General features: G+C 42.1%; 1 protein-coding gene across 2 annotated transcripts in view; it reads left to right on the forward strand.

Moving 5' to 3' along the window:
- LOC125767487 (transcription factor collier) overlaps positions 1-17,331 on the forward strand; it is a 48,330-nt gene that overhangs the window by 26,219 nt on the left and 4,780 nt on the right. For both annotated transcript variants that reach the window (XM_049434109.1, XM_049434107.1), the window contains exon 7: positions 16,781-16,862. In XM_049434109.1, coding sequence (XP_049290066.1) covers positions 16,781-16,862 — 82 coding nt within the window. The remainder of the gene's footprint in view (positions 1-16,780; positions 16,863-17,331) is intronic.

Raw genomic sequence — 17,331 nt, forward strand, 5'->3', positions numbered from 1 at the left:
AAGGGATTTCTTGGCAAACAGCAGAAGGGGTCTCCATTTTTGGACAGTGCCTTTCGTGAAGCCGACGTCCAAATAGAAACTTGGCGCGTAAACAACCTCCTATTTCGCGTAAACCTCTTGGTTAACGAACACAAACAGGGTTGGAATAATTGGAAGACTAAAATGGGAGTGTCGCTGAATTTATGATACTAGCGACCAGTTGCACTTCGTCGTTGGGATGTTGAGAAGAATTGTTTGACCTATTCACACCTCGACCAAGAAGTCAGGCAGGTTAAATTGATATGTCTGTGGTAACTGAATAGGAGTTAAGATCTTGGGAACTTCATGAAAAAGAGCGATCTCCAACGGCTCATTAAATGGCTATTGCTTCAATTATGGAGAAGTACTGGTACATGGACATTGAATCTGACATCTTTGTCAAGAGAATTCGCTTCAGGAAAGATCATGTAAGCAATTTTAATTACGTTACTTCTTTTCCCCAACAGTTATATATTGGGAGCATATAAACACGTGTGAAATGCTCATAGCTTCTAATCATGTGTTACTGATATCATTAAGTAACACGACACGGGTTCGTCTGGATGCGTCTGGAAGCTATTAAGACTAGCTGAGTAGGCTCGTAAAATGTATTTCCAATCTTTCGTACAGCCCCAAATTTTCACCTCATCTGCTTAATAGCACGCACACCACGACATTCATACTTTCCCTTGTCTTGCAGTTACAGGTAAACTGATTCCACCATTTGGGGCGGCCAATTAACGTGTACACGAGCCTGAAACGAGTGTGTCATAAGCATGTTCCGGTCACAAAGACAACCTTCTCGAGGATGATCAATCAGCGAAAGAGCCCTCGCTAATGCGTGGTGTACGCGCGTATCTGAACCTCTCTTTGAGTGACACGCGAGCACAATTAGCGCTTGAGCAGCGAATGTACACGCATATGTTTCGAGAGGTCGTCATATGTTTTTTTTGTGTGTTTCGTTATTGTTTCCACATTGGGGAACGTGCGTTCTTTCCGGAGGGGAAGATGATGGTCGATTTATTATCATGCATGAACGAGCAGTTCATTGGATCTAATCAGGGAAGCTCGGTGAGGCCGAAAACAGGGAAACAGGAATGATAATTAGAGCAAGAATTAGGACAAAAGTTAATATCTTCCAGGAACTCGTGTGGTGGTTTGTGTGAAACAGGTCCTTCATTTAAATAATCCTGTACCATTGTCTTACAATCGATCCGTTCCACACGTCCAACGCATTGGATCGATTTTTTACCCTAGGCTTAGATAACGCAAGGACAAATGGGCGTTGCAATTGCACATTCCACTCCACTCCCGACTCGACTGCTAGACTCGACGATGATAACGCATTTCGTGTTGCAGTTTCACAATTTGACTGTAGGTGCGTTTACTAGCCGGAACGAGCGCCCTCTATCGGTACAGCTCCTGTAACCACAATCGAAAACGAGCAACAACACTAACGACATTCGCACGCCCTGTACGAACGACCGTACGAAAACGGACACCGCCTCAAGTCAATTTCGGAAAATATGTAAATTCGATACTATTAAATTTTTGCCATTGCGATAAATTTGCCTACGGCTGGTGGACAGTACCAGGCCGGCTGCTGCTGCTTTCCAAGTGGTTCATCCGGCAATGGGAAGGTTCTGAGATCGTACCACAACCAGCCACCCTGTACGGTATGGAGCACGAAGAAAGAGAGAATAAGCAGGAGAGCGAGGATTATATGATGGATGACAGCTGTCCTCTGACTGCGACTGTTGGAAGTGGTGTTCCTATCCTGCGTTGCATCTTTCCCCGTATCATTCCAAACGGAGCCTTCGGGTGCAGACAATAAAATTTCATCCACACCACGCTGCTGTACTCTTGCTGCCCTCGTTGAGGAAAGCGTTGGAGCAAAATTTAAGCTGTCACAGCTCGATTGGGCAACATGTCCCGTGTATCAGACAAGGCACTGGTGTGGTAACACGTCGTCGGCAATATTTTGTAATAAAGATGCAAATGGACATCGTTTCCGATTGTCTGGAAGGATGGGATCGGCCTTTTTTCCGGATAGTAAAAAAGGCGCACACAAAAACGTAGAGAGTCGTTCATCTAAAATCAAGTTCCCGTCACAATTGTCGGATCTGATTGTGTTTAAAAATGGACTTACTGATTGCTGATAGGTATCTTTTTTAAGCGTGTACCATGTACCGGTCGTACATGAGCAAAAACAGGCGTTTAAATTTATTGGAGATTGGCGCATTAAAGTGTCGCATTAAGTCGGATCGTGTGTAACGCACGTAACGCTACTTGAAAGATATTCCCCAACATCGGAAGAACGTCGAGGTTCATCATCACTTTAATATCGTACGTAATCCATGCCTTTTTCCTTCGTGATCCCTAGTTTTCTTTCCTCTGTGTTTGTGTGTGTATTTGAGTGTAGAAGAGGGTTTTTTCTTTTTAATTTTCCTAATGCATATACGGTCACCACACGCTCATCCCATTGACCGGTTCAGGTTCGTGTGAGTTAGACGTTTTTTTCTCTTCTCTTCTTCATATGTGTCCGTCTTCTATGTAAATGGACAATATGGACCACTGCCATATGTCCTTTGGCGTTGCGCCACAACATTACCCTTACCGCTCTCACCGCGTCATCTTCCTCATGCGCCATGCTTGGGAACGGTGGTGGCGTGACATGATCGTGTCATGCGAAGGCAATGGACACCGACCGACCGACCTGTGCATGTGTTACATAATCGGTCTGACTTTGGTGTATGAATAATTTAATCGTAACATTTAACTAACTCGCACGCTCGTTGGCTTCTTCGCAGCTCGGGTTTCATGCGTTAAACGTAGACACAATGTCGTCCTGTCCACTTCCATCGCGTGCACAGAACAGTTATTCACTGTGGATGCTTTACTACGGAGCATCACTGTATATTACGCGATGTTATACGAACGATTGGGCTATAATTTTGATTCGAAAAGGGACCACAGAAATTGATAATCAAAACCAAACCACCCAGCTCATTGTTTTAAAGCCATTCGTCTGACAAAATGGACACGAATGACTTGTAATTTAGGACAAATTTTTAATCACTCTCGCTCGCATTTCTTAACCAATAACGTTGCGAAGAAGTTTGCTCGTAAAAAAAACACTGAACCAGACATACAATGATCACAAAAGTCAACGATTCGTAACGATAAGCGTACCATAAAATTTAACAGCAAACACAAAACAATGACCCTATCCTGAAGAAGGCGAAATCAGAGAAACAAGATAGATGTGGCGAATGCGAAAAGGATGTTTTGCCCGATTCCTCGATATTTGATGGTGCTATTTAAACATTACCGTTTTTTGTGTGCTACAGTATCTAGTTTTATCACAACGCAACGAAAAAAAACACACAACAAAAAGCAAACCAAATCAACAGAAAAGCCTAATCTAACATCTTTGAAAAAAGAATGCGCCAAAAATCGATAGGTTTTGGGATGCGTTCATTTCATTTTTCTTTCCCCTTTTTCTGTCCCCTTTTTTCGCAAACGAACGTTCGTAGTTTTATGGATATTGTAGAGGAGAGGAAGAAAATGTTTCATTTTTCTTACGCATAGAACTCCACTTTCAAGATTTGCCGACCGATGTCGACCGATAAGTCTACACAGTTCCCTACTGTCGTGACTAGACGATGCTATCGGATGCGTTATGGTGCGTTACCGGTTTCCCCGATTGCAGTACCAAACTCAAACAATCTCCATGGAGATTACGGGAGTAAACGCACCCTTTTTTAAAAAAAGAAAGAGATCAGCAAAGGAGTGCAAAGGATGCGAAATTTTGACAGCGTAATAAAAGGGCCAACTTCACTCACAAACTATCGCAAAAGTGAAGGTGAAACAAAATCCTCCGAAAAATATACTTCCATTTAGCAAACACAACAATCCAACATCCGACCATCCGACTGGGTGTGTGGGAGTTGTGTCCAAAAAGGGGGTTGTTTTTTTTTGTTTTGCTGTCCTGCAATTTGCACACTGCGAACATCAAACGAAGGGTGCACAAACATTCACCCTCTTGCTAGTAACAAGTGAATCTTATCTTTTGCACCGTGCGAGTGATGCGTTTGTATGCGTAACATGCGTGTGTGTGTAAAAGGGGTGCTGGATAAAAATGAGACATGCATTCATACGACAGATGATGCGCGGTGATTCAAAATGGCCTACAAAACCCCCTCTCGAGGATGCTGCAACACAGCGAGGGTGAAAATGGCGATACTGCTGTTCGGTCAAAATGGTGGACTAGTGGACACTTGTATGAATAGTTTTTTTTTTGCTTCTTTTCTATCGATTGATTGGTTGTTAATCCAAATAATTGAAATTTTTTTCAACTTTATCTGAAAGGAGTCGCCTAGATTTTTTTTCTTCTATATGAAATTTATAGGAAAATGCCAAACCAAATGTTAAACGCTTAACAAGATAGTGAACAAGATAGTAGTTATTGGCTGAACAATTTTCCGCTCAATACATTTTATATAAAAACGTGTTAAAATCGAAGGAGACGCCTAGTCTTTCACACTTATTTCATCATAAACGATCGTTAATTTTCCACACTTCATGACTTACAGTTAAAAAGTCCATTTTTTGCAATACACTTTAGCTCAATCAAGTGGACATAAACTCGAGCAAGACCGATTACAATCGCTCACTGTAATTTGTCGACATTTTTTTCTTGTCATTTTAACTCATCGTTTACTTACTTCTTGTACAAACTCTAACCATATGTTTACAACCACACTCTCAAACTAACCCAAAACTGCATACGAATGCGACTCTCAAGCCCACTCCCGTGAGGGATTGCAGCGAACAAGATTAATGGCCATGCAACGGGTGCATTTTTCGGTATCCCATTCCTGCACGAACCACATCAGCTGAAAAAAGTCCTTGCGTTTCAATGGAATGCTACGGGGCCAAGCAGCAGGATGTGAATGGTAGATGGATTTTTTTTCTGTGCTCCTGTTGTCCTGTGTTGTACCGTGCTTTACGGTTTCTTTTTCGAACAGCACCTAGCCTCAATTGGCGCATCCTTGGGGACCATTTTGTCAGTAAATCACGACTAATTAATTCCGGCCAGCAATGTCCATCCGGTGTGAGGCTGACGGTTGGCTCTGTGTTTCGTATGATGCGTAGCCAGGTGCGGGGTGAACAGTTGGAGGAAGATTTGTCTTCCTTTTTTTTGCCTGTTCTACTTGTATGAAAACGTTCCTTCCGGCAGATGACAAACGCCCCGAGTAATGCAATGTGCGTCCTGCTGTCTGCGATGAGACTCCCCCGAGAAAAGCAAAGGATGCAACCATGAACAACGATCGGAACATTAACAAGCGGAAGGAATGTTATTAGGACATGAGAAAAACGATGAAGAAACAGTGAGAACAGGAAGCCAATGGTAACGATACCATGGAAATTTGTAAGTAGTAGAAGAGTGGAACTGACAAGACATTAAATTGCACATATTTTCATCAGGATTGATTTTCTTAAACTTCAATAGCTGAAGATTACGATTTAAGAGAATTTTTAGTACTTAGTATTAAAGTTGTTAGAATCTTTCCCTACTGTAACACTATTTGTGCTTACTTAACAAATCTTCTACGTCGAAGAAAGGGACATTTTTGTCACATTTTGTTCCTGTATCCCTCCACACTTCAGGGATGACCAACACGTTCACTCAACCGTTCGATTCGTTCATTACAAACCCCAACGTCGTACGCAATTTCCTCCATCTCGGCCCGACATTGGCACGTTTCGATGTAAACAAACAATGAACACGACAAACAGCAGCCTCCCAAGACGAAGACGCGTAAGACAACTAATAAAGGTACAAAAAACAAGACAACAACCCTGAAATGAAGCATGGTGAACATTTACCCTCAAAAGAAGAGCAAAAGGAGAGAAGAAAAAAAGCATCCACACACCAAAAGCCGTGAAGTCGACGTAGCGAAGAAATAAAATAAATCGCCTATAAGGCGATTTACTTTATGATTTCATGATTCGTGGCTCCCTGTGCCGTTGGTTCGTGGTAGTTACATGGAGAGTGAAGAGTGGAGCAAAGTAGCAATAATAAGCGAAACAGCCCGTATCATGTCTTCTATCCCGTTCGGCTCACGTCTATCGTTGGGGCTTTAGCGCGCGCTGCAATGGAGACGCCTGGTTGTTCACTCAAACACGTGCTCCCCGTGCCCGCGGCTGTCTCTTTTACGCTGCCGTCTGGAAAGCATCTTCAAATACTTCCGCATCTTCATGTAGGGTTGGGGGGAGGAAAAGTCGGATAAGCTCGGGTACGTGAACGATCCTTTCCCCGTACCAGGCAGGTAACGGTGCGTACGTAAGACGATGAAATAAATTTAATTTCATTTAATTTGTCCCGTCTACGGCTGGTGGAAGGATGGATGGTATGATGGTTTTATAGACGGGCTAGAGACCCTGTATTCGGTGCATGTGATGTCATGGAGATGGAACAGATTTTCGGATAAGCTGGCTTGCGATCGGTCACGTGCTTATCATGGTCGGATGGATAATAACCAACCGAAAAAGGAATATATTTTGTTTGAAAAAACATATTTACCACTAAGTAAATTATATCAAAATGTAAGAAAACAAACGGTTTCGATAAGAGATGATAAAAATTTGTGTGAACAAATCCCGACCCGAAAATGTGCACTTAAAGTTGGCCTGGGAAAAATCGACCTTTTTTTTACTGCAAATCGCTTCGATGATGGTGATGCTGACGATAATGATCCCGATGACGATGACGTGCGTTTTGGGACGGCCATTTCAGCAATCATATTGATTTGTTCCTCTTCTCAACGCGCTTGTTACGATGTTATAGTTGTTTTCTTTTTATACGTTCGATTGTTAAAGCTGCCCGCTTCCGGACATTTGTTACGTACCGGGAAAAAGGGACAAGGAAGCTCGCTTGAAAATGCCCGATCCCCCCTTGACCAGGCGGTTCGTGGTGAAGAACGAAGCCAAAGATGTACCAGGCGGAAGCGTTCGAAGCGTTCAAAAAAGGTCAAGATTTAAAGCCATAAAATTGTAGGAAACAAAAGATTTCAACCGTTTCTTACGATGGGGACGGATTTTCGGGCCCCGTTTTTCCTCTCGCCACCGGGTTTATCGGACAGGAAACGCTTGTTCGTGGTGTTGGTGTGCTGTTGTTGTTTGATTTTATTTGCTGATCCTTGCGTTTCCACTCCATCTCCAACTCTCAACCCACCTGCGTTTGTTGATGCGTTGTGCGTATTGCCAAAAATGTGCGTTTTACTGCCCAACCGTCTGACTGGAATCGCGTTCGTCCATTTTATGGTCGTGTGTTTTTTTTTCATTTCTTCTGGTAGCAATGTTTCCGATACATGTATGTATTTGTAGCTGTTGTGTATGTTTTCAACATTTGGTGAAAAGGGAGCTAAATGGTGAAAAAAAGGGACGATAACGATGAACGGCCTTAACGGAACAAGGCATGCAGGAAAGTGTGGACAAAACCACTAAGAAATGGGTGTAAGTGTATAAGAAAGCATGCCATTACCATCATCTTCACCGTGGACAGCGGCCAGAGGGAACCCCATGGCCGATGGCTTGTGTGCGACAGTGCGTGACTTTTTTACCCTTTTTTTGTTGTTTTTCTGTGCCTGTGTGTATGAGTGAGTTTGTTTGTTTTTTTTTATTGTTGGAAAAAGGGCTGCGTGCCCGCGTCACGTTAGTTTCTGCCATTTGCTATCACTTTTGCTGTTTTCTTTCGCCTTCGATAGATAAATACAATCAAGGCACGAATGGGGGGACTAAATGTTGTGTTGCTTCACGGAAGGTTTTGAGGGAAGAATGACTTTAATTCTATTTTCTGGAGTTGAATGTATTTGTACGATGTACGCATGTGGTACGCGTGTTGGAGGAGAAATGTTAAAATTCCTTTTGTGTTTTAGAAGCCAAAAGTCTTGTATTCATTTCTAATTTTGAAAAATCTTTTCCAGACGTAGATATTTATCCTTATCAAGCCATGCGGGCCCACTTTAATATTTTGTTTAAAACTTACAATATTTCTTGGTTTATACTTTGCAAACTTTTTAAGGATTACAGCAGTATGTCCAGGAAAAAAAATTAAGGTTGTAAAATTTAACCTTTTCACACTCTTGAAATTCTAATCATCATCATACTTTAAGATACTTCTCCTTAGAAGTAAACCTTCAGCATGCCTTTGCGTGGATAGGGTTGAAGAATTTTGAACCAGACACACGCCAAACATGACGCCGTGTGTTAAAGACAACGGTAGACGCTAATAAACGCTTAAGTAAAGTAACGCTACAACCTACCGGTACTCATCATCTCGAGCTGAAGTGAACACACAACAAACGATAATACGAATGACGGCAGCAAAACATTACACTTCATCCAATAAAAACTAACGACAAGACTTGTGCGTTGCGAAATTTGGCCTCGAAAAACAAGTAAAAAGAAAGGAACAAAACAACAACCAAAAAAACTGTCGCTCCGGAAAAGAAACTTTACATGATGTAAGGCACGGTACGCATGTACGGAAGGTTTTTGCTAACCATCGTTACCGGGTAATGAAGCACGGTAACATGCGACGCAACACAGCTTCAGGACCGGAATCAAGTCAGACATGTTAGACTCTTCGGAGTCACCCTCCCAGTAGACGGAACTGGATGTGCGTGTTAAAAGTGAGTAACAAAACTGCATCGTCGTTCGTCAGGACGCGTACCTTTCCCCCATCTTGTAGCCCGGAAATTGTACGCATCCCGATGACAAACAAACGCTCATCGGTAGCGTTGACTCCCTCCACCAAGACAGCTGTTCCAAAGGTTTCCTTACAACGGCGCTGACGTCTTTTGCAGCTTCCCGTGCGACCATGTTTCTTGTTGCGTCAATGTTTGCGTAAGCTGCGTGAAGGACGCATCATCACCGAGAGCTCCTACACGCTTGTGTTGGTAAAAGGCAACGCCGACGCTAGCAAAAACCGATAAAAACAAACCATTTGCAACGGTCCCAAACTCCCAGCAGCATGGCGTAAGGAAAATCCCGAAACAGTTTCCACCTGTCCTGTCCTGTCCGCTCATCGATGTTTCTTTTGGGTTGGGAGACACGCGCTCAAATCGGTTCATCGCGTCCTCGCGTGCCCCGGCGAAGGATATTCCGAACGAACTTCTCCAAGCGACTATAGCCCCGGGGACAGGAAACGATTGTGTGGTGTGAAGAAAATGCCGGCAATCGGGCATTTGTTACTAAGATCGGCCTACCAAACAGACACAGACCGGGTTGCCAGAATCGAACAAACAAAAAAAAAGGCAGGCAAACGCGCTACGTTGCATGTATTGGTTGTAACGGCCTAAGCATCTTTTCCTTCTTGAGTATCAAATAAAACTCCCCCTTCCGGAAAAAATGGTCAGAACAGGAAAAGGAAAAGTCAAGAACCATAACAAAGAATTTGCTGCCAGCGTCTTCCCTTCGCTTTAGTTTGGCTTTCTTTCGACACCTAAAAGAAGGTTACGAGAGAAGGAAATTGAAAGAGCCGTACATAGGGACAAAAATCTCAACCAATTTCACCCTCGATACGATACCACCCTCACTTTCATCCGCTCCATCCCACGTCCTCCACCGGGGCCCCCGTTTTGATGGGTTCCAGTTTTAATGGGGTGTCCAACGATGGCGATGAAGACGACTATTGTTTGGAATGGATATGGCCGTTTGTCGTCCAGTGTTGGTGTGTTGGTTTGGGGCTTGGTTTTGCGATAGTATTGGTGCGATCAGCACTGGCGAATTGTTCGACTTCGGCCGATTCATTTTTCATTGCAATTCGACACACAATTCCAATTCGAAACTTGCTTAATGTATTGAGAAACTTTAAATACTTAGACTATGAGGACATACTGTACGCAATCGTATGCAACTCAACCAATGTGTTTTTTTTAGATTGCCATTTGTTATGAATTAAATGAATAGCTTCTCAACATTGCTTTAAATCAATAAAACACCCAAATTAAGGTTAATTTTTACAGTTCATTTCAATCATTCATGCTCATCCATTTCCCGTGAAGCTCCTTACAGTATGTATCGTTATCGTTCAAGTTAGGCTTTATTTTTCCAGTCCCTCACAAAGGGCACAGCAACAGGAGCTAAACACAACAGACACGGGTGCCATTTTGGGCTCTAACATCTTGACAACGCGAAACACACAACGCACAGGTTTGCGGAAGCGCACCCGCGATAAGCGGATTATGGATGGAACAAAAACTGCCCCAACGAAGAAGAAGGAGACAAAAAAAACATGGGCTCACACAAGGAAAAAAAAGAATAATGTGAAACACAAAGACCAAAAGAAAAAATGGAGATTATATCCACTTCCCAACCAACGCTTGCGTTGCTTAAGATGGGACACAGGGATATGAAACAACAGACCGAAAGTAAATTAGATTCATTGATAAGATTATGTGGCTAGTCGAAACACACTCGAGGCGAGTGGTACGAGGACACGTGCAATGATTTGCTTGCTTACTATTGGTTTAGAGAGGATTGCAGTTTTTTTTGTTGTTTCGTTTCGTGTTGTTCACGACTCTTTCGACGATATTAAAAGCGGTTACGTTAAACAGTTGCGGTAGCTTCTGCGGCTTAAGTTCCGGGAGAAAAATCACGTCAAGCGACGCGTAATGAAACTCCGGAAATGCTACCCACTCCCGGGTGTGGACGGATGTTGCTAGGTGTGATTGTTTTTAGTAGCTTTCATTAGATAGAATGGTTGATGAGGAAAAAATCTTAAGGTTCGTGAGTAATTATTAGGAAATTATTAATAATTTTCCGATTATTCATTCCCACGCCTGAAAGGTATGCAATGTAACGAAATGTCAAGGATGCTCCTCCAAGGCATAGAATATAGAAAAGAAGTATAAAAGAGTTTTTTTATATTGTAACTTCCTTTTTTAAAAACGATTTTAAACAACGCCTCCGAAACGATATGAACGATTGAAACATTATGTTCCGTTTGGGTTCGTTACTTTCACGACATATGTTGTGACTTATTCGAGTGGCATGTTGAACTCATCCGTCACTGCCGCTACTGCCTTTGCGCGAATCAAAACAAGCGAAATCGGATGGAGAAAAAAAATCACTCAGAGATCACTCAATTAATCAAACGCAAACAACCATGCGTGGAATGCACGCGGCGGTTTGACACTTTACAATCTGTCACCTTCCGGGTTTGGTTTTTTTCTTTTCTTTTCGATGTATCAAAAGGGATGATAAATGTCGGATTAAAATAACTGAACCTTTAAATCTGATGTAGTTGTTTTTTTTCTTCTTCTCTCTCTTTTACGGAATAAAATTACCCCTATACCACAGTAAGAGCATATAATTGTAGTGTCCACTTAAAGCCGGTGAAGTGGATTCGATAATTGAAACCACTTCAAACGCTTGGGAACCAGTTTGTGGTCCAAGGGCTCACCTTACCAACCGGTGGGCTACTGGTGGGCTGCAAACGAGAGCGGAAAAAGGAATCGTTTACATCGACAGCCAGGAAGCTGTAAGTTTGTCGTCAAGGAAACGCGTTCCAGCGTAGGTATTGTCGCAGAAATGTCAAAACTGTTGCCTACGACGGATGTGTTGACGTGTTGCCGATGGTGAAAAACATGGGAAAGGTCGAAACAAACATCTGGCTGGAACGTCTCGATGGTGCATACTGGGAAGACGTGTAAAACTGTAAAAGGACACCGCTATTTGTTCGCGAAGAATGGTCCCGTGGGATGGACAAAAACGAAGGGAAAGGAAATGTTTAAGATGTTCGCGTCTTTCGAAGGAAACGCAACCAATAATGGTGAGCATTTTCCGGGAAATTTCTCTCAACAACACTGTCCTTCGGAAATGGAAAACGGAATCGGTACAACAATGTTCACAGTTACATCCTTTGCTGGCGCTTCTGTAACTGTATACTGAGTAGTGTAACTTAAAAAAAACGCATACAAACACTCACCCAAAATCCGAACTGAAAGTGAACAACGGGAACAACCTCTCTGGTTCACCTTTTCTGACCTCAGATGCCTAACCCGGGATGATATATGATATCCCGGGTTTCGGCAGCAAGGCAATCACGCTTCTCTTTTCATGATACACGGTGAGCCTTCCGCTCATTTGGTCATCTGGCGCACACAGAATATTTCGTAGATAACGACCTGCAAAAAGCAAAAAAAAAGCTGTACATTACAAAAAGGCGTTTGAAATAAAACAGAAAATAATCATCTCGCTTACGGAACAATAGCATTAACGTCATCGTACCAAAAACAACAAAATACAAAAAAAAAATAAGGGCGAACATATCATACACGCTTGAACATAAAACAACAAACATACATTCATCCCTACACCGGCAGTACCCGTTAGTCTGTCACCAGTTGGGAAGACTTTTTTTTAATGTCCTTTTTCTCTCTTTTTTATGCTCCGTGCCCTTTTAATGAAGCATTCTGTGCTGCATAACTTAGAGGGGGAAAATAACTACCAACTAACGTACTCCGAGGCAGGAACATCAGTTCTCAATTATCTGTACCGTCGCTCTGATGAAATGTACAACAGTTTTGTTACCAAAGAAAGACACTTTAAACCAAACAAAATTTTATTGAAACTAAACAACTAAACAAAAAAAAGAAATTAAAAAGGAAGTGACATAAAACGAAAATGTTAATTTACACTTCGCCTTGTAATTTTCTTTTCGTACATCAATCTCTTGATGAGATTGACTTTTCATACAATGTTAATATTTTTTACTAAATTCACACTCTTTTTTGCTATAATTATTGATAAAGAATTAATCTCTCTTCCACCCATCACCTGTTAATAAAACGATCAAATCCTTTCGCCTTCATCACTATATGTTTATTTTTTGCTTTTAATCTGCACAAAAAAAGAAACAAACAACAATTTTGATTTGTTGAACCCATCTTCTAGTGCTTTGATGTCCCCAGCAAAACATGCTGTTTGACATTTGAATTTGAAAGGATTAACTTTTTGTTTTGTCCCCTCAAAATGGTGGAAAAGAAAAAAAAAGGATTTTGTAACGATTATGGTAGATTTGTGTGTTAGTAGAATACAGTGGAGAGCCGATTATCCGGGTACCTTTTATCCGGTTGTTGCATTATCCGTGCCGCTCAGAAATGACAGTTCCAAAGGCGAATTGACATATGAACTGCAAACCGGTGATGACAAGAAATAAAAATCTCAATAGGAAATGATACAATTGGCTCAAGTTCGACCAAATAGAAAAGATTAATTTTGCAAAGTGTACCTAAGAATATTAACATTAAGCTTTAGAAGAAAAAAAATCGCTCCATTACGCACTAAACAATAATATTTATCAATAAAAAAGAGTTGTGCCTATTATCCGTAATATTCGCTTATCCGGCTGGGCCCGAGACCCGATGAGCACGGATAATCGGGGTTCCACTGTAATTGTTTATTTTTTCGTATAGAGGATATCGAGTTTGTTCTATACTATGACATAGTATCTAATGCTAATCACAACACGAGTAACGCAAAATACACTTAATTACGCAATTTAATTTAAATAACACAAACAGTCAACATTCCTAGAAGCACTCAAGTGCTATTAAGCTAAAATGTTTACACTCTTGCCCTGTTATATCTGCACGAATACAAATACTCAAACACAAAAACAACACTTCAAAATATAAACTTGTGGTTAGGTTAGGCACCACATGCCTAAGTTATTTTTCGCACTCTCTTACTGTCGACCTTGCCATCGATGTTTTTAGCTCAGTTACAATACTCTCTGTAACCCATCCCAAATGCTTCCCTCTCCACCCACTGAAGGTGCACCCGCGGGCATCTAAAATCGTAACAGATTTTCCAACAACGAGTACAAGTGTCAGTAATTGATTAGCCGAACCGAACAGCTACCGTACAGCAGTAAACATTTCGCCCACCATTCGCCGGTGCATCGAAGGTCCTGGCGATCGTGTTGCAGACGGAATGATGACGGATGGATGAATGGGTCGGTGCAGTATCAAACACGAAAACCAGTTTTTCCTCTCAAAAGCTGTACACCCACCCCAAAGGATACACCACCAGGCAGGCAGAGGACATTTATCATTCGCCGGTCGACTCTATCCCATTGTAAATAACCAACTCAATTACAATTCCTTTGTAAATATTTTATTACTGCTGTACTGTTTTCCTTTATTAATAACTTCTGGTTCGGTTTTGGGTACTCGAGCTCGCACACCAGCATAGAAGCCATTTCGAAAGGAAATGGTCTAAAAGGTAAAATAAAAACCGAATATCGGAAGCTGCTGCACTCGAGCACGGAAACGCTCATCGGTGCATAACGTTTTTTTTTTTGGGAAAGGGAACACTATTCCCCGCGGTTCTTACGACCGACTGAAGGGTGTCCAAGGGTCGGCATTGCAGAATACCAAAAAAAAAAAAATCAACCACCCCTCTTGTAAAGTGAGCCAGAATGAAATACAGCGATACCCCGATCGCCGGTGGCTACCCGCTGAGTGTCTATTTAATATGTGATTTGCCCATTGGCAAACATCTGTCGAACTTTTTGCGCTAGGTTAGGAACGTGGTCCAGTTTTGAGCAACTACAACTTTCCCTGTGCAACGTGTCTCACCGCACGAAAAATATTCGGTAGGGGAAGTGGCGATTTGTTGCTTTTCCTGGGTGCTCACACCCGGGGAAAAAAGGAGTCACGCGGAGAGTGAGTGATTTTGCACTAAGTATACACTTGTTTCGCTAAACGCTGGATCGACTCCCCGTCGTTTTTGTTTTGTCGGCAATGATCCTCCTCCATTCCGAGGGATGCTAATTTCTGTTGCAAACCACCCGCAGCTTATAGGGCAGGTATCATATTTCGTACGATCTTGTGGGCTCTTCTATCTGTCTGGCCGTAATGATACTTGAAGGCAGACAGCGTTTTTTTTTTGGCACAATTAAAAGCATGAATAGATCCACTGAATATTGCTCATCTGTCGTGGATTTGGTTCGGTAGCATTTGGATTAGGTTACCACAGATATATCGCGCCTTAACGCCCATTCACTAACAACTGGTACGAAATGAGGTTACGCATCAACATCGGTACGGTCCTGTCTGGGAGGTTGGTAAATTAAATCTCAGCAAAAGATATTCATTTCGAGTACCTTTGGGGTTTGGTGAATAATTTTTTTTTCACTTCCCATTTACTCGATCGTACAAGTACTAAGAGTCGTATACAGAGTTCATAACTAAAAACAAACATTTATTTCTATCCTTTTTGTGTGTGTTTGTGTTTCGGTGCATAATTAGGTAAACCATAACTTATCGCAAACCTTTCCTTCTTCGTATGCAAATATATTGGACGCGCATAATCTCTCTCTCTAATGTTGACACAATACGAAAAAGGGGGCAACAGGGTCGACAGGATTTATCGCACATCCCGGTGTGACAAATTGCAGCGAAACAATTCTAAATCGCTTCCAGCTTTTCACAAGCAGTCTGAATTCCGTCTACCCAATATAGATCCTTTTTTCCTATTTTTTTTTTGCTGGATCTTGTGTCGCTTTCCACTCAATTCGAGTGCGGAAGCCACTTATCCCAACGTAACCGTGATGACTTCTTCAGCAGATACAGAGTTTATGTTAATTACGACTCGGTCGGGTAACGTGCGTACGTAATAAATAAACCGTCCCAAGCAATTATCAACACAAAGAGACACAAATACACTTTCACACCGCCGAACAGTTCCAGATCTTTTTTTCCGGATTGATATCGCTCCGATCTTTACAATGGTCGGAACAAACGAGCTGAAAAGGAAGCGTCAATAAATTAGGACCACACGACCGATGGTAGACACTTCAAGATCAAGACGAGAAAGTGCCGTACAAGTATGTGTGTGTGTGTGTGTGATTTGTGTAGAACACACGAGTATCCGACACACCGAGTGTTATCGGTGCGACAGTTCAAACATACCGCTTCTGGTATGGAACAGTTTCTCGAGGGACAAAAAATTAGGAGTTTCCCCTTCGGAACTCAAATGAAGACCTTCTCACCTTCCTCCAGCGGGACGGTTTAAAGTGTGAACAACCAAATAAACCGTATTTATTGCATCATCGCATCATCGTTTCCACCATCCCAAGGCGATGGTTAAAGTTGCCGGGCATTCTTGCGTAGTGCTACCAGCTTCCAACCGCCACCGTTGTACAACAAGTTGTTTAATGGATCAACGGATTTTTGCTCCCTTTTTGAAGTAGAGTAATTTAAAGGTTTCAACTCTCGGGAGAGCGAAGAAATTCAAGGGTACAAATGTTGCGGGAACTGGTTACGCTGAGGCCATGAGGACTTCAACCATTCCAAAAGCGTGTTCAAAATGTCCTCCCGGGAGTGGTGGCTCTCGGTACCTACTACTAGCTTCTGGTAGCATCTCCCAAGAGGTTCCATTCGCCTGTAAACGCTACCATGACAACGCACATGCAAACTACTGTTACTGACTTGATCATCTTCACATAAAAACAAACTGTTCGACCTGTCGTAAACGTATGCGCGTTTGATCGGTTAACTCACGAAAACGACCACATTTATTGCTCATTTATGAGCTCCACTAAATAGAGGAAGCACCCCTTTTTGGAATTTCTGCTAATGAGTAACCCCATCTGGGGATTTTAACAATGTGGAACAACTCCAAACGAATTTCGAAATTTCTATTTCTAACCAAACCGTGTGTTGCTTTTCTCTTATCTTTGCAGATTTTTCCTTAAGTTTTTCCTCAAGTGCAACCAAAACTGTCTGAAGAATGCGGGCAACCCACGCGACATGCGACGATTTCAAGTGAGTATTAATCACCAACCTTACATGCACACTTCGAGTTGGACGCTGGCTTGCCTGAAACTATCCAAAAATCAAAGCGAACTAGTTAGGGAAAGTGAAGCGAAATTATAAAACGAATCGGTTTTTAAATTACTAAAAATATATAGCAATAAAGTACTTAGATGGATGTTAATTGATTAGGTACAATAAGAAACAAATGGCGTTAATGACATTCAAATAGACTGCTCGGTTGTGATTTTTTTTCTTCTTCTACTCCCTCGAACTTCCCTGGGGAAATTTTCCATCGCTTTTCTCCTGTGGTGATCACGGTGTCCATATTTTCCGCTACTGAAAGGAATATAAATCTTCCCAACACGGATGATGATGGGGAAATTTGTAAAGACACCGGGCAAGGTGCTAAGAATAGAGACCAATGCAGAGCGCTGTTAGAAGAGAAAAAAAAATACGAAAGCAACGAGAAAGTCATAGT

Source organism: Anopheles funestus, chromosome 3RL, assembly GCF_943734845.2.
Source record: "Anopheles funestus chromosome 3RL, idAnoFuneDA-416_04, whole genome shotgun sequence".
Taxonomy (NCBI): Eukaryota; Metazoa; Arthropoda; class Insecta; order Diptera; family Culicidae; genus Anopheles; species Anopheles funestus.